Source organism: Pongo abelii, chromosome 11, assembly GCF_028885655.2.
Source record: "Pongo abelii isolate AG06213 chromosome 11, NHGRI_mPonAbe1-v2.0_pri, whole genome shotgun sequence".
NCBI lineage: Eukaryota > Metazoa > Chordata > Mammalia > Primates > Hominidae > Pongo > Pongo abelii.
Window position 1 is genome coordinate 72,514,373 of NC_071996.2, and position 24,336 is coordinate 72,538,708.

At 34.9% G+C, this 24,336-nt stretch overlaps 1 protein-coding gene across 3 annotated transcripts in view; it reads left to right on the plus strand.

Annotated features, from left to right (window-relative positions):
* The window catches only part of UBR3 (ubiquitin protein ligase E3 component n-recognin 3), a 256,407-nt gene that overhangs the window by 120,456 nt on the left and 111,615 nt on the right, over positions 1 to 24,336 (plus strand). For all 3 annotated transcript variants that reach the window (XM_024243049.3, XM_024243051.3, XM_024243050.3), the window contains exons 21-24: positions 1,833 to 1,937; positions 3,068 to 3,241; positions 5,132 to 5,592; positions 13,943 to 14,031. In XM_024243049.3, the coding sequence (XP_024098817.3) occupies positions 1,833 to 1,937; positions 3,068 to 3,241; positions 5,132 to 5,592; positions 13,943 to 14,031 (829 nt within the window). The remainder of the gene's footprint in view (positions 1 to 1,832; positions 1,938 to 3,067; positions 3,242 to 5,131; positions 5,593 to 13,942; positions 14,032 to 24,336) is intronic.

A 24,336-nucleotide genomic window follows, 5' to 3' on the forward strand; every position in this document is an offset into this window, starting at 1 on the left:
AATAGTATTTTATGAAAAATAAAAAGACAATGTTTTAGTTATTACAAGACTATTATAAATGAATTTTTCTCAACTTTAAAATAGATTTCTTGATTTTACTACTAGTAATAATAAAATTCTCCATTGACATTGAGTTGGCAAGTCAGCTTTTTAAAAATCAATTTTAGTAAACCACCTTTATCCTCTGACATGTTTAATATCAAAATAAAACTCCCTGGAAACATCATTTTTATTTCTTTTTTTTTTTTGAAGTACCTAATAGAGGGATTTTTTCCTCTTTAGCTCTTAAGTTACTCAGTTAAAGCTGTAATCCCACAAGCTTTGAAGTCAAAATTTAATTGAATTTAGCTGGTAAAGTTTTATTTATCAAGAGGAGATAGTATAGTAATGATAGTCAGTGGCCTGGGGGTCTGAGGTTTGTGTTCTAGTGTTGCTTACGCTAGTTAGCTGGTTGTGTGGCTGAGCCTTGGTTTTCTCTCCATAACATAGTGGATCAGAAAGGATGACTTCTGTGGTCTCCCAGCCTTCAGTCTCCTCTTGCTGCTGCCTCTGCTCCTCACATCATTGGCACCACCCACTCACTATTTGTTGAACACCCATTGCTAGACACTATACAAAGCAAATGACAGATATTAACTCATGCAGTCCTTACAACAATTCTGGGCTATAATTCCAGTTTTATTTTTCTTTCTTTTTTTTTCGATGGGAATGGGACAAGTGAAAGGGCTAGGAGGGGCTCTATAATTCCAATTTTAGTGATAAGAAAACTAAGACCAGAGTCTGTTGCTGAAAGTCAACTAGGAATAGACAGAAATTTGTTTAAAAATCTGTTTTTTAAAAGGTTTTGAATGCCTATGCTCTTCACCACTGTGCCACACAACAGATGAATATAGAAGCCCTCTGAATAGTCAGAAAAACATGAGAGAGTCAGTGACTTGAAAGTCTCTCTATTCTTTAGTTGTGGTAGGTTAGGTCTTAAGCAATTAAGACCTCCTTTCCAAGTCCCCTCAGCCATCTGGGCAGCTTCTGTGAGGCTCAGCTTATCCTGTCCTCTTTTTTGCTCTCTGCTATCTCGCCCACAATTAAAACTGCTGCTGCCTACAGAATTTCTTCCTTTCATCCTTTCCGTCATTTGGCCAGATGACTTTTATAATGAGGACAAGATGATAGCTGCCAGGCCATTTTGTTACTTGTGGTATTTTAGGTATCTTCTGGTTAGTGGTCTGTTATATCCTATTGAATGAGTGATTGGTGTAGGTAGCCCAGAAATCCTGTGTAAGATGTATAAGGCTTGTATTGAGTAATCCATAGGTCAGATTTATCAAATTTTCCTCGGAGAAGCCTTTTTACTAACTACTTGCATTCCTTCTACCTTTCTCCTCCATATAAATCACACACTGACATACATATGAATGTAGCTACTCAAAATACTCAGAGGCTCAGAGCTTTCATTTTAGAGACGTATTTTTAAGAACATTAATGCACCATAAACATTTATTGTGCTGCTAGTTATATGCCAGGTGCTGTGCTAAACACATTTGCATGAATTATCCTATTTGGTAAACTTATTTATCTGATGGCCTTGTCATCAAGAGAAGAGTGTCAGCAAATTAGGATGTAAAAATATTCTTATTAAATTATTTTATTAAATACTTACATTCGTATGAATTTTTTTAGTGGACTCTCTGACGTAGCTTTAGAAAATTTGTGAACTGGTATTTCTAGATATTAAAGTACTTTTCGTCTATAACAGTAAAATATTTTTGGATCTCTAAATGAAATACATTTTGTGGAAAAAAGTAATTATGAGGCATTTTCTTCCCTTTTTAAAGATTTTGATGGATCATCAAAATCTGTCAGAACATGTACTCTGCATGGTTTTATATCTGATTGAATTAGGACTCGAAAATTCTGCTGAAGAAGAATCAGATGAAGAGGTAAGTAGTTTTTTATAATTTAAAATTTTTAGATAGGCAGCCCCTATCTGGCTCCAACCAATTGTTGCCAAACCAGGCATGTTATACGTTTCCTAGTTATGACATACCTTAGGAAAATGTATTTATGGATTCATCTTGAGGTGTATTTATGTTTTCATCAGACTCATAAGATCTTTTAAAGAACCACTAGAAAAGGCCCTTTGGGATCTTCAAATACATACAGTTTTTTAGGGCCTTCATTGATACGTTAAATTCTATTATGGAATTATTGAATTTGAAATTTGTAGTTCCTATCACAAAAATTAAGAAAAGTGTTTAATGCATTTTTGGTGTTATGCTAAGAAAATTGATTATTGGCAAACAATTACCAGTAATCAATAAATAACCAGTAAAACTGAAGTTAGGACTTAGCTCCAAAAATTCTAATAATTTGATTAGGGATTATTTTTGAGTAGCAAATTCTTCCTGTAAAGGTTTGAAGGTAATGGCATGAATATTGTTATATGGGAGAATGTTTAAAGTACTTAAGAGTAAAAGTTGTTAATTTGTTTCAGGACTTTAGAAGGATTGTGTCCATAAAAGCAATTGTTACTACAAATTAGTTTTACTAATGTGTAAGATTCTCCTCATCTCTTCCCTCCTAAATGACAAAATATAACACGGCATAATAATAGCAAAAACAAGTTAAAGAAACCACTTTGTAGTTCTTTGTAGTCCAGGTTGAATCAACATATGTTCTTTCATAGATGTTAAAAGGTTATAAAGATTCCACTATGATTAGTGATACCTTTGGTTGATTTTTCACTTTCCTCCCAATTCGTCCAAATTAGCATTATTTGTAATACTAATGAGTGAGGATGAATATTCTGTAATGTTCAGTATTCTAGATGGAAAAATGTATTTAAAAATGTATTTTAAATCAGGAATTTAGCTGATTCCATTGGACATACCTTTGTTTGAGTTTTTGGTTTTATTATTTAAATTTATTCACTTTATAATTTGTGGATGAGACAATAAGGGATTCAGGATTATGATAGGCAGTGGACGATTTTTGGGGGCTTGTCACGTCTCCATTGTACCTTGGACCTGATGTGGCAAGACTTGATATTCATTTTTTTTTTTTATTTTAGGCATCAGTGGGTGGACCAGAACGTTGTCATGACAGTTGGTTTCCTGGCAGTAACTTAGTGTCAAACATGCGACACTTTATAAACTATGTTAGAGTAAGAGTTCCAGAGACTGCTCCTGAAGTAAAGAGAGACTCACCTGCAAGTACTAGCTCTGATAACTTGGGTTCTTTACAAGTAAGTGTAAACATAAGAAAGAAAATAAGGAAAAGCTTTATGTTATGTATCTTATGTTGGGATATACTGTTCCTATAATACCCAAAAGAAAAAAAAATGTGGTTGTAGATAACTTTAAATTGTCTTTTATTTCCTCTGATATATCTATGTAACTTCTACCTTACCAGTCTTTTTCCCTTAATCTGCCAGAGTTCACGACGGCCTAAAGTTCTTCAAAGAGAGGTAGATGTGTATGATATTTTCATTAACTAGCAACATGGCTTTAACTGGAAATGGGGAAAAACCGCTTTGAAGTATTTGTGCGTGTATGGGTGTTTAATTAATATGGTTAAATTTAAAAGAAAGTTTCTTGGATTTATGTGTGTTTTTTTTTGACAAAATGATTTAAGCTTAATATTAAAGAAAATTTATATTATTGAGCTTAAAAATAATACTGAGTATTTAATAGTGTATTTTTCTTATTAGTGTTTGAAGTATTTTGGACCAATTATAGGTAGCATATTTGAGTCTCTACATTCATCATTGCCACTGTATTACTAACATCTTAAAAATGACTTGGATATTTTCTAAATTAAAATAAATTTAATTGCTAGCAGCATGCTCATTTGCAAATAACTTTTTTTTTGCTTCTATGGCAATTAACTTTCATAAAATAAGCCTATAAAGTCTTAAATTCTATATATTATGGCTTTGGACTCATCCTGAAAATCAGCGCTCTCATTGCATGTAAGTTAATTTTAAAAAAGCAGTAGTGAAAAATCTTGAAATGACATTATAAGTAACTAAACTTAAGCAGTTTTAGTCTCCACAACCTAGATTTGTGTGAGTAGAGAACATTGAATCAGACATTTCTTATAGTAGAGTCTATTTGTAGGAGCTTTCTTGGTCTTTGACAACGTGTTTTCGCTGTAAGCAAAAACTGGAAACTCTGTAAGAGGCTTTTGCCTCTAATGCTAGTAGAGAGTACTTTAAAAAACAGCTTGGATGTTAAAAAATAGTGTATACTGTCATTTAACTCACAAAAGCTCAACTGATATTAGAGCATCCTTTCTATGCTCGCTTTTAAAAGATAAATTCATTAAACTGACTCATATCTTAATTAAGCGATGTTTTCTGAGAACCCTGGTGCAGTTTGATTGCTTTAGCAAAAAAGCTTTTTAGGAGATAAATTATTGAGGAAAATACTTAGTTAAAAAAAAAAAAACTCTTCAAAAAAACAAATCATAGTCCTTGACCCACAAACCAAAAACAAATCAAAAACAAATCACAAATCACAGTTTTAATTTCATATTAAAATTTAATAAAACAAATTAAATTTCATATTAAAATATGAAAGTTTGATTTTTCATCCTTCTATTTCAATTTAGTAACTTTAAGCATTTATGTTAGAATTTTCAAACTTTAAAGTTCCTTAAAAGTGAAATTAATTACTAGTTCAGATTTATTAGCTTAGAAAATTTTTTTAAAAAACTAATTTATAATTTTCTTAACTGGAAACTGTAGCAGTCTTCCAGAAGTTACGAAAGAGTACCCTATTCTTCATGAATGTTGACCAGAACAGCTTTTCCTTCTTTAAACTAATGAATAATTTAGTTTATGATTCTCTTTAATATGGCTGTAGATACTACTTAAGCTTTGTCTGTTTTCAGAAGGTTGAAAAGGAGGTGTTACCGCTGATGATCTCCTCCTTATTACTGTTTGTAGATTGAGTGGGATTAAATATATTTGAGAGAGAGGTCAAGGGACAAATTTATTTAAAGAGCAAATCTATTGAATAAATCTCTGTATGAAACTGAGCATTCCCTTTGGAAAATATAGTACTAATATATTTTTAAAACGATGCTAAATAACTTCTGTTGATTTTTCTTTGTTTCTCTTTTTTAATGGTAGAATTCTGGTACAGCTCAAGTTTTCAGTTTAGTAGCAGAACGTAGAAAGAAATTTCAGGAAATCATCAATCGCAGTAGCAGTGAAGCAAATCAGGTGGTTCGTCCCAAAACTTCAAGTAAATGGTCTGCTCCTGGTTCAGCTCCACAGTTAACTACAGCCATTTTGGAAATTAAAGAAAGCATATTGTCTTTGCTAATTAAACTTCACCACAAACTCTCAGGAAAACAAAACTCCTACTATCCCCCTTGGCTTGATGACATAGAAATTTTAATCCAACCAGAAATTCCTAAATACAGTCATGGAGATGGTATAACTGCCGTGGAAAGAATTTTACTAAAAGCTGCATCGCAAAGTAGAATGAACAAACGCATCATTGAAGAGATATGTAGAAAAGTGACCCCTCCTGTACCACCTAAAAAAGTCACTGCAGCAGAGAAGAAAACATTGGACAAAGAAGAAAGGTAATTTTTATTTTTAATGTTTTAAACGTGTGTATAGTTGAAAATTTGATATTTTCTTCCTTTTGGTCATTTGAGGATAATCACCTGGATGTTTAACAGGAACAGTCATAGCTGATTAGTTTGTAACATAAATGGAATGGAGCATAGTCAGTGCTTGTACATGTGATGTATTGAGTTTCTTGATGGACAGGTGAGACTTTCTGACCCCAATGTAAAATTACTACCTTAAACCTGTAAGTCTCTTTGGAAAAATTGCTACTGCTTTTATTGCTGTAGGGATCTAATAATTCTCTTACTCTTAAAGTTGAACTGTTCAGCTTTAAATGAGAATATTAAAAATATTTAAAATATTTCTCAAAATAAAAATCCAACTGCTTTAGTTTCTTTTGGTCTTTTCTAATCTTTATTAATATATGATTGCTGATTTTTAAAAAGTGATGTTTTAAAACACATTCTGACTAACTTATGCTTCTAGCTTTTGGATCTTTAGGTTGCTTATAATTTGTTGTTAAATTATATTTATAAACTTTTTTTTCATCTTTTGACTTTCTTGAAAAAAAAGAATGGGATTTTTTTTTTTATCTCAAGATATATACTATGTTATGTGGGGTTTGTGGGTCAAGGACTATGAGCATGGTTTGGTTCTTTTTTTTAGTGGTACATTGTTTGCCAGAAGAGTTGTGTTACTGTGCATTGTCACGAATTGTTTCCCAAGAGCCTTGTCAACATTGGTGACCCTGCTGTCATAAACATGACAAGGTGAATCTCGAGAGATTGAAACTCAGCATAATTGTCAAACTCTTGGAAAAGGTTCAGTGTTTATTAAAGAAAAAAAAAAAAAAGAGCATGCCTTCTAATGAGTGTACATAGGCTGAAAGACCCAGGACATTTAAAAAAAAAAAGATTTCAGATCAAATTCAAGATAGTCATTGCTCACTTCTCTGAGGTTATAAATAATATTCATTGTTTTAATTTCTTTATTATTTAAGACAAATTTGTCTACAAAAGCAACAATTATAGGGGAAGGGTACACGTTTCCCCTTAGGGAGGGTCCAAAGGGATCACGTCAATATTATCTTAATTTAAGAACCTAGGACCTTTATCATCTGAATCTATTTTATATATAGGTAAAAATCATTGTCAACAGAGTTATCTGGACTACTATTGTGAGCAGTATGACTAATACATTATTTAGCAGTTTGAAGTGTACTTTAGAGGTATTTTCTGGATAATTTCATCTTCTTAGTTACTTTTAAAATTGAATATAGGCAGTTATGGGTTAAATGATCAGTGGAAGCAAGCCTAAGATGGATCTTACTCGATTGATCCGTTTCTCATTCATTGGGTCTCAGTCAAGCAGTTTTCTAGACATATCTGTGTCCGGTGTTGGACTTCCTGACCTCGAGGAATTGATACTATAATGGAGAGACAGACTGGTAAACAGATAGTTTGTTAGTAGTGTTAACATAGTGTAACAGATACTATCTTAGGTACACAGGGTGTTAATGGGAGTAGTAGGACATAAGGCTAAGAAGGTAACCATATATCGTTAACTGGCACAGGGTATAAACGGTTACAGGGAAACTGTGGAAGGATTTTAAGTGAGGAATAATATATAGGGTAATTACATGAGGGTGGATTAGAGTGGGTTAAGACTGGAAATTGGGAGAGCAAGCTACTTAGTCATCTAGTGGGGCAGGTGTGGTAAGGGTCTGAACTAAGACAGTGATGATAATAAAGAGAGGAAGAGATGTATATGAGATATTTAGCAGGTACAAGTTGTTAGACTCGGTCATCAGCTTGATGTGAGAAATGAGGGAGATGTCTTGAATGGTGCCCTGATTTCTGACTTGGATAATGTTCCTTTTACCAAGATAATGGAGTATAGGAGGGGGTCTCAGGCTCAGTAGTAAAACTGATCTGTTCAGTTCTGGACACTACTAAGTTTAAGAGGGACACCCAGATGAAGATGTCCAGTCAGATATAGGGTTTAAAACTTAAGGGAGAATTCTTAGAGCTACAGATTTGAGCACCTAGGTAGTAGTAAATCCTTGTATGTGGGAGAAGGTTTACAGTAAGAAAATGAGAAGACTGAATATAGAACTCTAGGGAAAAACATTAAAGGAAATGACTGAGGAAGGGGTACCTACAAAGGTGACTGATAAAGGGATGGCTGAGCAGAGTAAGAGAAAAACTGGGGTGAGTGGCATTAGAGAAGTCACAAGAGGAAGTTCAGAAAACAAGAAACTTATCAAAATTGTTAAGTGCTACAGGAGTTCAATAAGATTGGCCATCCTATTTGATTTGTTAGTTAGGAGGTCATCCTTTGGTACCTGTATAAGGAGCAGTTTTAGTCTCATATATAGTTATACTACATCTCTGATGTAATTAAAAGTTTGTTGGGAGGCCGAGGTGAGTGGATCACGAGGTCAGGAGATCAAGACCATCCTGGCCAACATGGTGAAACCTCGTCTCTACTAAAAATATAAAAATTAGCTGGGCGTGGTGGCGTGTGTCTGTAGTCCCAGCTACTAGGGAGGCTGAGGCAGGAGAATTGCTTGAACCTGGGAGGCAGAGGTTGCAGTGAGCTGAGATCGCACCACTGCACTCCAGCCTGGCGACAGAATGAGACAATCTCAAAAAAAAAAAGTTTGTTATAAAAAATTTATATTAATATATGCAAAAGCCTATGGTAGATTAAGAATTTAGGAGAATTCCTAAATAGGAGTTATAAAGAACTAACAAAAAATTTGTTTCCGTGGGAGAAAGGACATTCAGTAACATATAATTCAGATGACTATTCATTAAGTTTGTATTAGTAAGAGCCTAGAATGTAATAAATCTACTGACAAAATTAGAAGGTTGAAAATGAGGTAAGATTGTTATTTTTGTTAATTAGTGGTCTCTCTTAGTGGTCAGATCCTTCTTTCTGTTATATAATAGTATATCCTTTTATTTTGAAAGAAGATAAACAGTGAATCAAAATCTGTTTTTCTTGATTAAGGGAATTTTGTAATTATTACGAATAATGTGATACTGGAGGACATAGTTTAGATGCTGCTTTTACAAAGGCCCTGATGCTATTGTAATAAATGATATTCTAAAAATTTTAAAGGCTTTCTTTGTGATAGGTTTTGTTTTCTTTGAACAATGATGGTATTGACAAGGACTTGAAACTAATTTTGTAGCAGACAGCTAAGGATTAAGATGACTCTATTTGGATCTCACCGTGCTTCTCCCATTTGTCTTTCCTCTGGTTTCGTTTTGGATTTTCATAATAAAGGCAGAACCGTTCATAAACACTTAATGAGGATCCATTTCCAAGTACTTCACTGTTAGACAAACTCAGCATCACTTTCATAATAGATTAACTTAATAGAAAACGAGATGCAAGCAGAAAACGTTAGATGGTTGTAATAAAATGCAGCTTCAATGTCTTTACCTCAGGAGTTAATGGAAAATTTTTGAGTTGTCCTGAATCTGCCAGAACTTGTATATGTTCTTGTTAATGGTGTTTATTTACATTTATGCCCATTTAGGAAAGTAATAATCTCGATTAAGGAAACATTCACAACAATGACATCCCATTTCTGGTTAGTATAGAAACTTGCTATAGAAGTGCATTTTAGTATTAGTGTCAAGCAGTTACAATTGAGGTTTTCTTATGTTTAATAGATTTTTAAAAAGTACACTCTATGGACATATGTATTCTAATTGTAAGTGTACATGTTTAAAGGTGAGCTGTAGAGTGAGTGGCATTAATGAAAGAAGTATGGCAAAACTTACAGATTTACAAAGTAGCGATTCAGAAGACCAAAAATGTAGTCTGTTAATGCTGTTGTTGCTCATAGCATTTTTGGAGGTCACTTAGAGTGCTTTGAGCATCTAGAGCACATTTTTCTTTGCTTCCATTTCTTCCATTGTGGCAAATATTTGTCCTTTGAGGATGGATTTAATTTTAAAAAGCTTTTTATTTTGAAGTAATCTTAAACTTACATAAATGGTTCAGGAAGTTCTTTGTACCCTCAACTATCAGAATTAGCAGATTGATAATGGTATTTGAGTATGATTAAATCTTTAGATCCCAAGTTTTGATAGTGGTCCCAATAATGTTTGGTTTGTCTTCTCTTCTCTTCTCTTCCCTTCTCTATTCATTTCTTTTCTTTTCTTTGAGACAGGGTCTTGCTCTGTCACTCAGGCTGGAGTGTAGTGGTATGATCACAGCTCACTGCGCTCACTGCAGCCTTGACCTCCTAGGCTCAAGTGATTCTCCCACCTCAGCCTCCTGAACAGCTGGGACTACAGGTGTGTGCCACCATGCCTGGCTAATTTTTAAAAATTATTTGTAGAGATGAATTCTTGCTATGTTGCCCAGGCTGGTCTCAAACTCCTGGGCTCAAGTGATGCCCCCGCCTCAGCCCCACAAAGTGGTGTGATTACAGGCATGAGCCGCTGCTCCTGGCCCCCAATAATATTTCTTTTGTTACTTTCTTTTTTTTTTTAATTCGTTTTTGAGACAGAGTCTCACTCTGTCACCCAGGCTGGAGAGCAGTGGCACGATCTTGGCTCACTGCAACCTCTGCCTCCTAGGTTCAAACAATTCTCTGCCTCAGCCTCCCAGTAGCTGGGATTATAGGTGCTTGCCACCACGCCCGGCTAATTTTTGTATTTTTGGTAGAGACAGGGTTTCACCATGTTGGCCAGGCTGGTCTTGAACTCCTGACCTTGTGATCCACCCGTCTCGGCATCCCAAAGTGCTGGGATTACAGGCGTGAGGCACTGCACACAGCCAGTAATATTTCTTATAGCAGAAAGATCCAGTTCATAATCACTCCTTGCATTTCATTGTCATGCCTCTTTGTTCTCCTTCAATATGGAAGTTTTTATTTTCATAACCTTGGCACTTTTAAAGATTATGAAGCAGTAGTAACATTGTAGAATATCCCTTAATTTGGGATTTTCTGTTTTCCCTTTATGTTTTGACTCAGTTTATACAACTTTGGCAGGAATGTCAATGAAGTGTTGCTGTTTTCTTTTCATTGTATCCCATAAGGTGTTATATGATTTCAATTTGTTTCATCACTGGTGATTAACTTTGATCATGTCTGCCAGACTTCTTCACAGTCAAATTACCTTTCCCACCCCAGTTTACAATTAATACATAATTTGTGGAGAGATACTTTGAGATATTGTAATATCCCCATTCTTATCAACTTTATATTCATTTATTTTTATCAGTGTGGACTCATGGGTTCCTATTTTATTTTATTTTATGGGTTATAATCTCATATGCTTGTTATTAATTTTGGTGCTCAAATTATTACAGATTTGGCCACTAGGAGTCATGTCAAGCTGGTTTCCGGGTCCTTTTGATCTATCCCCATCATTCTTTGAGCATATTCCTATTTTCTGGGGCAATAAGATGTTCCAGGCTTGGCCAGGTGTCGTGGCTAACACCTGTAATCCCAGCACTTTGGGAGGCTGAGGCGGGCAGATCACTTGAGGTCAGGAGTTCGAGATCAGCCTGGCCAATGTGGAGAAACCTCGTCTCTACTAAAAATACAAAAATTAGTCGGGCATGGTGGCGCGTGCCTGTAATCCCAGCTACTCAGGAGCCTGAAGCATGAGAATTGCTTGAACCTTGGAGGCAGAGGTTGCAGTGACCTTAGATCGTGCCACTGCACTCCAGCTTGGGCGATAGAGTGAGACTCCATCTCAAAAAAAAAAAAAAAAAAAAAAAAAAGATGTTGCAGGCTTATCCTGTACTTGGAGTCAGCCATTTCTCCAAGGAGTCCTGGTTGCTTTTTGGAGAGAATGGTATTTAGAGACCCCAGTCCATGTGTTTATTCTAATGAAGTATAGCTGTCTCAGACCCTCTTAGGACAGAGCTGGGGAAAATTGTGTGTATGTTTCTTTGTTTGTCTGTGTTTGTGTTGGAAGGCAGTGTGAGAGAGGAAGGGAGAAATTTATATTTAGTTTTATGTCTGCCTTTATGTACTGAAAACTGTGAGTTCACTCTGATACTTTCACTTCCAATCCATCCCTCTAGGAGTCATTCTTGTTTTCTCTCTTTCCATATTTGTAACTCTGTAACTCTCTACTTCCACAGTGAGATACCTGACACCTATAACTCTCTCTCTCTCTGTGTATGTATCTATCTGGATAGATATATTTAACTTTTTTAGTTAAAAAATTACATGTATTTAACTAAAATGTTATATATATATATAACTTTAAAAAAAATCAACTCCCTTATATATAACTGCTTTCTTCTAATCTTTTACCATACAAATGCCCTCCTGTGCCAGGTTGTCGAGTCCTGACACTCTGTGCTAGGACATGTTCAGAAAGGGAAGAGAGGGGACGGGTAGATTTAATTTTTTGAAAAGGCCAACATCATTGAGAGTTAACTTTGATGAATAAGTTGAGTGATCAACCTGGATAATAATATTTTGGCTCAAAAACAGTATAAAAGAATTGTTGTTATAAAATAATAAGGCAAGTTTTTTATGTGGATCCTAAATTATCTGTAAATGTTAGAAAAGGAGTGTTAACAATTTTTTGAATATTATTGGCAAAAATATGTAACTTCTCATGGTAAAGTGGACCGCAGAACTTGACTTTGTAGTTGCTCCTGATTATCCCCACTAATTTCATGGGAGCAAATGTGTGGATAATTTAAAAATTACTGTGTTTCATTCTTCTGAATTTTATATGTTATATCCTTGAATCATATCAGATTAATAGAAAAATACTTTTAGGTTTCCCATAACAATGGTTGCACAGACTTTCAGTTTAACATAATGCTTTGACTTCTATACTGTATAGATATAATAAATGGTCATTGAAGAAACTGCTGTAGTATACTCTGCCCATTATGTTCTCATGTCTTCTGTATTATGGGTATGACACAAAGGACATCAGTTCCTCTTCGAGTTTTGTTCAAGTAAAAATTTATCTCTTCCGTGAAGTAACATATAATTTACCTTTTCTAACCTTTCATTTTTTCTTCTTCCTCTCCTTCACTTCTTGTTTAAATTATTAATTTAACTTTTCCTTACTGGGAGTGAAACTTTATGCTTACTAGTATTGTTAGCATCACATAATCTGAAGAAACCTGTCTTCTTTCTTTATTAGTTGACTTATTTTCCTATTCTTATGTTATGGTAACACTGTATTGGTGGATTTTTTTTGGCAACCAGTTGCAATTAAAATATTCTTTGGATGTCCATCAATGATAGACTGGATTAAGAAAATGTGGCACATATACACCATGGAATCCTATGCAGCCATAAAAAAGGATGAGTTCATGTCCTTTGTAGGGTCATGGATGAAGCTGGAAACCATCATTCTGACCAAACTGTCACAAAGACAAAAAACCAAACACTGCATGTTCTCACTCATAGGTGGGAATTGAACAATGAGACCACTTGGACACAGGAAGGGGAACATCACACACCAGGGCCTGTCATGGGGTCGGGGGAGGGGGGAGGGGAAACATTAGGAGATATACCTAATGTAAATGACAAGTTAATGGGTGCAGCACACCAACATGGCACATGTATACATATGTAAGAAACCTGTACGTTGTGCACATGTACCCTAGAACTTAAAGTATAATAAAAAAAAATTAGTAAGACGTTAAGCTACAAAAAGAAAAAAATATTCTTTGGAAGTAGACAAGGCATACATAATAAATATAATATAGTGAATTAACCCAAGGGAATATTTAGGGCTTTGTAATACAGTTTTATTCTTATGTTGTGTTTGAGACTTCTTCACATTCTTTTACTTTATACAAAATAAACCAAACCTGAAGTATGTCCTAGTAGAAACGGGGAAACTTACTGGCTTCTGTTCATTCTTTGTTAGGAGAGGCCTATTCTTAGGGTAACAGTAAATATGACTATTCTTATCTTTTAGACTTTGTTTATATCTAAACATCATAGCTTCTTCTAGCAATCAGTTTACTGTTATTTGTGCCTGGGGTTAAATTGTTAGTCTCTTGCTAAAAAAAGATGTTCTTGCTCTTGCTACCTTCTGACGTATACTTAGGAACTTGTGTTATTGGAAATCCAAATATTCTATCTACCTTAATTATTATTTTACATTTTAAAGTACATCTTGACTTTTATTTTTATCTATTAAACCAGTGAGTTTGTAACCTTTTAAAATTAGTAGAATCCTTTTAAGGGCAATCAAGTATTAGAAGAAATTTAATACATAATACAGAAAATAGATTGTTCTCACCTGTGTGCCAGGGGCTTTTTATACGTTATATACTCCTGAAACATAGTAGCTAGGTCTTAAGCACATCTGATACTTACAACTTTATTTCTGTTTAATCTAGGCGACAGAAGGCTAGAGAGAGGCAGCAGAAATTGCTTGCGGAGTTTGCTTCACGACAGAAAAGCTTTATGGAAACTGCAATGGATGTTGGTAAGTCAAAATTATTAGTTTAGAACTCTCATAATTATACTTGTTACTTTAGGGATGATGTATTCCAATCTTTTACTAATTTAAAACATTACAGACTTATGATTTCTAGTGTTTATTTGGTCTTTAAATAATATAGTGATGGAAGATCAGACTTTTATTATAGACTTTTATTATATTCTGTTGTTAGTAGCTGTAATTGTTAGGAAGTTCTTCCTGATGGTAGCAATATTGTATGCTCCTTTTGTTCTCTTCTGTTAAACGGTCTTTAGATTTGTGAGATCCATCAATATACATTTACTTATCTTGATCTTTTTCTGTGAAATTATCTTAAAATCCTTAAAATAGTTTCAGATGCTTCTAGTGCCTCTTTCTGGTATACCTTCATTATTTCTTAAAATCAGGTGAACTTCTCATTTCCATTAAGATTAGCATTAGAATTTATACAGTGAGAGAGGATACCATGTTTCTGTATGATAGTAGCCTTTTACACACATTGGAGAAATAGATTAAATCTCAATGTCAGTCTTTAGTTAACCAGGATATTCCCTTCCCTGACTATTTCTTCCATTCCAGCAATTTTTTTCTTTAATTTTTAGAAAAAATTGTGGAAAGAAAATAAAGTCATGCATTTAGTTAAAATACACACATATATGCATTCAAGCATGCATGTACATTTTCATGCATTTTTGTTTACCTAAACACATAACCAACTTCCTGAAGAAATGTATAGAGATCAGTTCAGATTTAGCCTAAGGGGTTCTAAACCATCCAGTGTAGTTAATGTTCAGGATATAACTTTGACAGAAAGAATACAGATTGAGCACCCCTAATCTGAAAATCGGAAAATCTGAAATCTAAAATGTGCCAAAATCCAAAACTTTCTGAGCATTGACTTTCCACTTGTGGCATCATGCCACGGGTGGAAAGTTTTTGACTTAAGATTTGTCTTTTGAATTCCTTTTCTGGCAATTTGTTGATTTCCTTTTCATTTGGGTCTGTTACTAGAGAGCTATGAAGTTCAAAATCTCTATTAGGTTTTTCCAGAGGGACAGAAATGGTAGGATATGTATATATGAAAGGGAGTTTACTAGGGAGAATTGGCTTATGTAATTACAAAGATGACATCCCATGATCGGCCATCTGCAAGCAGGGGGATGAGAAAAGCTAGTACTGTGGTTCATTCCAAGTCTAAAACCCTCAAAACCAGAGAAGCTGGAAAGTACAGTACCCGGTCTGAGGCTGAAGGCTGAAAACCCCCAAGAGGCCATTGTTACAGGTCTGAAAGACCAAAGGCCAATTTATCCATTTCTTTTAGGTTTTCCAGTTGGTTGGCATATAGTTGTGGGATGATGCCACAGGTGGAAAGTTTCACACTTGACCTCTTGTGATGGGTTGCAGTCAAAACTATATTTCATTTACAGAATTATTTAAAATGTTGCATAAGGCTGGGTGTGGTGGCTCACATCTGTAATCCCAGCAGTTTGGGAGGCTGAGGTGAGTGGATCACTTGAGGTCAGGATTTTGAGACCAGCCTGACCAACATGGTGAAACCCATCTCTACTAAAAATACAAAAAAATTAGCTGGGTGTGGTGGTGCACACCTGTAATCCCAGCTACTCAGGAGGCTGAGGCAGGAGAATTGCTTGAACCAGGAGACAGGTTTCAGTGAGCCAAGATCATGCCATTGCACTGCAGCCTGGGTGACAAGAGCAAAAAAAAAAAAAAAAGGTTGTGTAAAATCACCGTAGCCTGTATGCATAAAGTATATATGAAACATAAATGAATTTTGTGTTTAGACTTGGATTCCAGCCCCAAGATATCTCTGTATATCTATGTAAATATTCTGAAATCTGAAAAAATCTGAAATCTGAAACATTAATGGGCCCAAGCATTTCAGATAAGGGATACTTAACCTGTACTGAAATTCTGTTTATGGAATTTATTTAGCATCAGTTGACTTTATCATATGAAAGAAGAGGGTTTAGTTTATTGACACTACTTTCCCTTTCTCTCTTCTTTCCAAAAATTGATAATTATATTTTTGGTTTTTTGTATGTTTAATATAATTACAATATTTACGTATCGTTCTATTGTAGTAGTCAGTATCTTGATACCACTTCATATAAAATGAACTAATAAGCACCCCATCCTTCCTTTCCTCTTTTACCTCCTGCCTTTTTTCAGATACTTTTAAACTTTTAAATTGTCAAAGTTGCTGACATTTTGTTTTGCAGTCACATTAATGTCTTCCATATGAAGACATGAAAACAATGAAGAGTTTGTATTACTATGACTTTTTGAATGCTGTTGAGTACAAGGCTAGATAATGTGCTACATAATGGTTCTACATCGACTATTTTTGAGTCTGGTGGCCCAACTCCTGGACCCCTTCAAAGAGACTATCTTTAGTACATAGCCTCTTTTCTTCCAGTCCCTTGATTGCTAAACCCATACCACCTTTTATTTGTTTCTATATGGACCATGACTTTGTTACGTTACCTTGTGTTTTCCCTGAAGTTCCCCAACTGTCTTTTTAAAATTTTATTTAAAAAATTTTATTGTAGCAAGAAACAATGTGCCTTTATGATATCTCTATTATTCTACCTACTCAATCATACAGTAGTCTTTTGCATGGAATTCTTTTCCAATGGACCAGTTCTTTTCCATTCTGGTTCATTTGTTCTCCAGGCATGCCATACAGCTATTACCTTAGGATTTTCCCCTTTTGGGATTGATAATCGAGATTCTTGCATATTAATGTCATCTTTTTTTAAAATCTTATTTTATTGGGGTGCCAATTCAAGTATATTCTTTTTTTTTTTTTTTTTTTTCTCTTTTAAGAGACAAGGTATTGCTATGTTACCCAGGCTGGATTTGAACTCCTGAGCTCAAGCAGTCCTCCCACCTCAGCCTACCTAGTATCTGGGACTATAGGCATGCACTGCCATGCCTGGGTCAGATCTTAATAATGCATGTTTGGTAGCTAAACCGTCTGATTCTTTATTTCTGGAAGGGACTTTAGTCTACTCTCACACTTGATTTTTCATTTAGATGGATATATAGAATTCCAGGTTGATAGACATTTTCTGTCACAACTTTACAACTGAAGGCATTGCCCCTTTGTCTTTTACCATTCATTTGATAAAAAGTCTGGTGGTAATCTAATTTTTACACCTTTGTAGGTGAGCATTTTTTTCCTTTCCTGTGACACATTTGTGATTATCTGATCCTTAGAGGTCTGAAGTTTTATCATTTGTATCTATGAGATCTTTTCCCATCCTCCTTAGTGCTCAATGAGCCTTTTCAGTCTGAAGATTCATATCTCTGAAACTATGAGAATTTTTTTCCCTTTTTTTTTTTTTTTTTTTTTGATAACTGGTATAGTCATCCTCCGAAATGGTTCTGAATGATCCCTGTCTCCTGGTCCTGATGCCCTGTATAGTCATCTACATTGATGTGCATGACCTATAGAATATGGCAGAAGTGAAGGTATATTGTTTCTCATATTAGGTAATGAAAGACGTGATGGCTTCTGTCTTTGTTACTTTCTCTCTCTCTTGGATTACTCATTCTGGTGGAAGCCAGCTGCCATGTCATGAGTATCCCTGTGGAGGCCCATGTGAGTGAGGAACTGAGGCTTCTTGCCCCAACAGTCATGTGAGTGAGCTTGGTTGTGAAACTTCCTGTCCCAGTTAAGCTTTTATTTAATTTTGTTATTTTTTTCTTAAAAAAAATTTTTTTTTAAATTAAAGAGACAAGGTCTCTCTGTATTGCTCAGGCTGGTCTGGCCTCAAAGCAATCCTTCTGCCTCGGCCTCCCAAAGTCCAGGATTACAGGTGTGAGCCACTGCACCTGGTGCCAGTTAAGCCTTTAAATGACTGCAGGTTTGACAGCAATTTCAGGAGAGCTCGTTAGCCAGAACCATACCACTAAGCTGCTCCCAGATGCCTGACCCTCAGAAACTGTTTGAGATAATTCTTTTTAAGCCACTGAGCATTAGGGTATTTTGTTATACAGCAATACTTTCCTTCTTACATTTTATTCTCTTTTGGGACTCATAATTGGATGTTGGATCTCCTAGATTGATCTTTTAATTTTTTAATGTGTTTTATCTTTTATATCATTTGTTCTTTTTGTTTTACATACATAGAGATTTCCTCTCTTCAGTATCTTGTTCTTACCATGTGTATAGAATTTTCTCTAAAAATCTTTCTGAATGAGTTTAGGGTGTTTCTTTTTTTTCTTTATCTGTTTCTCTAAATTATCTTTCTAAATTGCTTGAAAAACTTATGTTAGTCTTTCATGTTGCTAGTTTTCCTCATTTGCCTGATGATTCCTGATTGTCCTGGAGAGGTGGTGTGGGTAGCTCTTGTGGGTTTATTTTACTGAGGTGTAAAGAGGTTTGGTTCTAGTAATTGTCTTTAGTCTGTGTACATGGGTAAAGTGTGTTGACTGTCAGATTTGGATTAGGGTTGGGAGAAGGGCCTACTGCTCTAGGTCAGAGCGCCCAGATGCTAACATTCACATTAGAAGCCCCAGTTTTCTCTAAGCTGCTTGTTCAGTTTCTTTGGATAAGAATAGGCTGGTTTTTGTTGTTGTGGATGATCCGTTTTTTCTGTGAGGTAAATGCCAAGCCCCCTGGATGCTCTGTTTAGTCAGAGTTGGGGAAGGAATTGGGGTGCTATGTAGTGAAGTCTATATACAGTCCTTCAAATAATTATTCTGTTTTCAGAGTCATTTCATACTTATAGTTCCTGTCTTCTGCCTCATGTGCTGATTCTGAGCCCAGAGTTGACATTCTAATGGATAGATCAATTCTTCCTTTTCTGTAACTTTCCGATATCACATATCTTTTCTCTGTCATCATGTCTCTATCTCCTCCAGTCTCAGAAATGTTATTGACATCTCCTACTTGCTGGTGAAATTCTCTCCTACCACTTCATCCTTTTTCTATATTCTGTGGGAATATTTCTTCATTTTTTTTCCATTTTTATTTCAGTGGAATTTTTTTTTAAAAAGAATGAGGGACAAAAGCAGATATTTAGCCTGTAATCTTGAATTAAATACTTAATATGTATTATTGCAGTGTATAAAGTTAATTTTTTATAACAAAAGCACTAAATTTTTATTAAAAGTTAGAAAACACAAATAATAAAAAATAAGAAATAATGTATTTTTACTACCAGATTTCCTAACCTAGGTTATATCCTTACAAGACTTTTTCTAAGTACATACGCATATAAATGCATTTTTTACCAAAATGAGGTTTTACAATGCTATTTTTTTATTATGAAAAATTCCAAACATAGAGAAAAGCTGACAGAATAGTGTTGTGAACACCCATATACCAATATAACTATCAGCTTGTTAACATTGTTCTGTATTTGTTCTCTTGCTTTCTCTCTACTAAATGAAGTAAGTTGCAGACCTTACTGCTAAATACTTTTAACATGCATGCCTTAGGATTGAGAATCTTCTCTTACACAATCACAGTACATCATACCTAAGAAAATTACTTTCCTACAAAACAAAGAAAATAGCTTCAAAATATCTAACTCAGTACTATGTTAAACAATGAAATTATTGAATAAAACTTTTAGATTTCTTAAATTTAAAAAAACGTTTAAAAAGTATAACAAATTTTAAATTGTTTACAGATTATTTTGTCCTCATTGCATCCCACCAAAGATATATAGTCAAAGTTTTGTGCTCTGAAGTTACTTAAGAGCAGTCCTTTTTTGTCAGGTGATGTAACTAGTCTGATGTACAGTTTTAGTTCACCCATGTCAGTATGTTTGCAATTTTAAGAACTAAGAAAAAAAGCTTAATTAATACTTTAAGAAATTGTTTTTATTTGCTACTTTCCACTCACAAGTGAGACAAAACAAAAACAATTTTCTGAGGAATCAATTAAGCAACGTACCCAGAGCAGATTGGGTGGTATTGCCTTGAATAAGAGAATGGTCACCTTATCCTCTGAGGAAACTGGAGGGAAGGAGGAAAGAATGGATGGAGATAGAGGTAAGTTCCACTGGCTTTAAGGGAAATGGGAAGCTCAGGCAGATCACCTTTGATTGCTTTAGTTTTCAGGGTTAGGTAAAAGGTGAGTTCTGCTGGGTGAAAAAGAATGTGACCTGAAGTTTGGAATTGCTGAGGAGAGTGGGAGACATTGGTCATGAAAGCTGACTATAAATAAAGATTAATAAACAATGCTTCCAGCTCAGTTATAGTCAAGATCATAGATTTGAATGTCATAAGTGCAAAGTTATTGACTCCATGTCCTAATTTTTGGAAGGTTTGACCTCTTTTGGCAGTAGCCAGGGCACAGGAAGAACAATTGAGGGATCAGGCAAATATGATTGCTAGCAAACAGAGGCAGTTCACAGAAGTCTTCAGGATAATGAGCTCTACTTTCTCCCAGTGTCGGTTCTTGCATGCTGCAGTGGTGACAGGTGAGGCAATAAAGATTTACGGGCATTTCATTTGTTTATGTTGGCCATGGCCACACCACTAGGCTTCCGGATCACACTGATTCTGTATTCCCTTTATAACAGTCTCTTTCCAAAGATATCTGACCCCAAAAAGCCTGTTTGAGACCCCATTTTCACCCATTGCTCAAGATAAAACTTGCAAAGTCACATGTTGTTCTGCTTTTAATGACTATTTACATGTCACTTTTTGTACTATAGCATTATTAACACATGAAGCAGGGCCTATACCTGGAGTACTATTAATACTTGGCAGCAGTACTGATACAATTTAACCTTAGCCAGATCCTCTCCCTCATTTGTCAAATTCCTTTTTTTTTTTTTTGTCTTATTTCATATCTGTGTTGTAAGGACGTAAATAATCTGTATAGTAGTATCTCCTTATCACCGGGGATCTGTTCCAAGGCCCCCAGAGGATGGCTGAAACTAACCATGGGTAGTATCAAACCCCATATATACTGTTTTTTTCCTATACATGATAAAGTTTATAAATTAAGCACAGTAAGAGTTTAGCAACACAATAATAAAATAGAACAATTACAACAGTATGCCAGCATCACTGCTCTTATACTTTGGGACCATTATTAAGTAAAATAAGGGTTACTTGAACACAAGCATTGGGATATTACAGCAGTTGATCTGATAACAGAAATGGATATGCTGGACAAAGGGATGATTCACATCCTGGACAGGACCAAAAGGGACAGTATGAGATTTCATCACGCTACTCAAAATGGTGCATAGTTTAAAATTTTTGAATTGTTTATTTCCGAAATTTTCCATTTAATATTTTCTGACCATGGTTGACCACAGGTAACTGAAACCATGGAAAGTGAAATCCTAGATAAGGGGAGACTACTGTAGTTGCTTCTTTTTATTGTGTCTGTATCTTTGTATATAACAAAAATTCTAATGAAGAAGCATAACATAAAAAATATTTCAAATTTATAACATACAGTATGTTATAAATCCTCTAATCAAATATGGTACATTATTAGGTAGTTTAAGTATGAAAACTTTTCTTTCTGAATGCAACACATTTCTACTGTGATTAGCACTCTTGCCTGTTTAATGCCTTTGTCTAGTTATCAAGTTTCCTACATGAAGAGGCAGTATTACTTCTGCATTTCCTTTCATCCTTCTTTCTTGATCATTATCCTCCCCACCACCTTTTAAAATTTTTATTAGCCATCTACGTGTAGGAGTCAAGGTGTTAGATTATAACCTTGATCCATTAAGATTTGTCCGGTTTGTCAGATAGGTATAGCTGAAATGCAACAGAATTACATTCCCAGTGAGAGTTCAGATACTTAATAAAGAATAAGAATTTATTTGGGAATTACTTTCTGTTATTAAACATATTACATTTTAATTGTAAAATTTATACAGTACAGAAAAGCATCAAGAAGGAACAGTTTTATCCCTGATCCCACTATCCAAATAACATGTACACTACTGATTATACTGTATAGCACAATTTTATGCCATGCCTTTTTACCCAACATTTTAGTGTAAGAATTTCCCTACATTATTATTGAAAGCTTCTTGTAACTATTAAAGTCTGTACTTCTTTGGGGAAGCAGTATAGTGTAGTGGTTGTGAGCATGGACTCTGGAGCCTGACTGGGTTTATAGCTCAGCCACACTCCATTGCCTGGAGTAATTTACTTAACTTCTCTCTGCCTCAGTTTTCACATTGTTACAAAGGAATTTTTATACTACCTCATAGGGTTGAGAGGGTCAAATGTACGTACATTTAAAATGCTTAGAATAGAATGGTACATAATAAGCATTATATAAACATTGGCTATTGCTGTCATCATTTTTATTCTACAGTTTGCTTAATCATTCACCCACAAGTGGACTGTGTAGGGTTTTTTTTTTTTCTAATTTTAATGATAATAAACATTATGTACATAAAATTTTTCCTCTATTTTTGGTCTGGGTCCAAGAGTATGAATTTTGGTGGTTGATCATGATGAGGATGAAACATATTTTTGTATGTTAACTGTGTACTCAGCACTGTGATAATACATTCTGTATATTGCATTTTGTCTTGACACATCCATGAGATAGGTAGTATTATCCCAGATACAGATACCTAGGCTTAGAGAGATTAAGTAAATTTGAGGTTATACAGTAGTAAGTGTGGAACAAGGGCTATTAATCAAGAAGTTTTGCGTGCTCTTTACTATTTCTTCATATTTAAAGCAAATTGAGGAGAGTATGCTCCCCCCGCACCCCCCTACAGGGTATGCGCCCCCCCCCACACACACACACAATTGGTAGCCTATAGATAGGAAGGGATAAATATGAGATCAGTTGCAAAATAAGAATTAATAGACCTGATGGTTGGTTGAGTGCTTCAGGCACAGGATAGAAGTGATATTCTGAGTGATGGGAAAAGTTTTATTTTTTTATTTTTAAAAAACAGAGTGAAAACACTGCTTTTCCAATAGACACAGCAAAAATCCTTGCTGTGACTCTACCACTCTTGTGTGGTTTACAGTCAGTCCCACCTAAATCATAGGAATTGAAAAGGGTGGTGAAGGAGTGATTTTTGTCAACAAAAATTGAGGCCTGTTGTTTGTTATCAGAAAGGACAATAGCTACTGGGTGGATAAGAACAGCATCTGTCCACAGACCCCATACATTAAGATTTCCTTTGGAAAGTAGGAGAGTCTGAGCTGAGAGCTGCCACATTGCAGGATTTGGTTGACTTTTATTGTTGTTATAGATGGAAGAAGTTGTTTTATTTAATAATACAGTTTAATTTGTGATTTATCCTTTTATTTTTAACAGTATAAGCAAATACGTATATATTTGCTTTGTGTGCTACCATTTATATAAGAAGTAGTGCTGGAGATATGAATATATCTTCTTATATAAATGTATATAATTATGTATATTAAGATATAAAATATTTACTTTTTCCTAGAGTCCCTTTCTTAGGTAAGTGTTATACCTTTCTTAGGTAACACATATGTACACTTTCCCTACCTTGCTTTTTCACTTAATGTCATATCCAGGAGATCCTACCATGCAGTGTGTAGAGAGATTCTTCATTCTTTTAAAAAAATTTAATATTTTAAAAAATTTATACATAATAACTGTACATATTTATGAGGCACATGTGATATTTTGATACGTGAATATGGTGTGTAATGGTCAAATCAGGGTAATTAGGATGTCTGTCACCTCAAACATTTATCATTTCTTTGTGTTAGGAACATTTCAAATCTTTTAGTTATTTTTAAATACATAATCAATTATTGTTAACTGTCATTACCCAACTGGGCTATCAAACACTGTTCCTTCTATAACTGTATGTTTGTACACATTAACCAACCTCTCTTCATATCCTCCTCCCCAACCCTTCCCAGTGTCTGGTAACCATCATTTTGCTGTCTACTTTCATGGAATTCACTTTTTAAATTCCCACATACGAGTAAGAAAAAGTGATATTTGTCTTTCTGTGCCTCTCTTATTTCACTTAACATAATGACTTCCAGTTCCATCCATGTTGCTGTAAATGACAGGATTTCACTCTTTTTATGGCTAAATAATGTTCCATTCTATACACACACACACACGCACCACATTTTCTTTATTCATCTGTTGATGGAAACTTAGGGTGCTATCTTCACTATTGTGATAACAATAAACGTGGACACGCAGCTAGCTCTTCAATATACTGATTTCTTTTCTTTTGAATATATACCCAGCACTTGGATTGCTGGGTCATTTGGTAGATCTGTTTTTACTTTTTTGAGGAACCTCCATACTGTTTTTCATAGTTACTATACTAATTTACATTC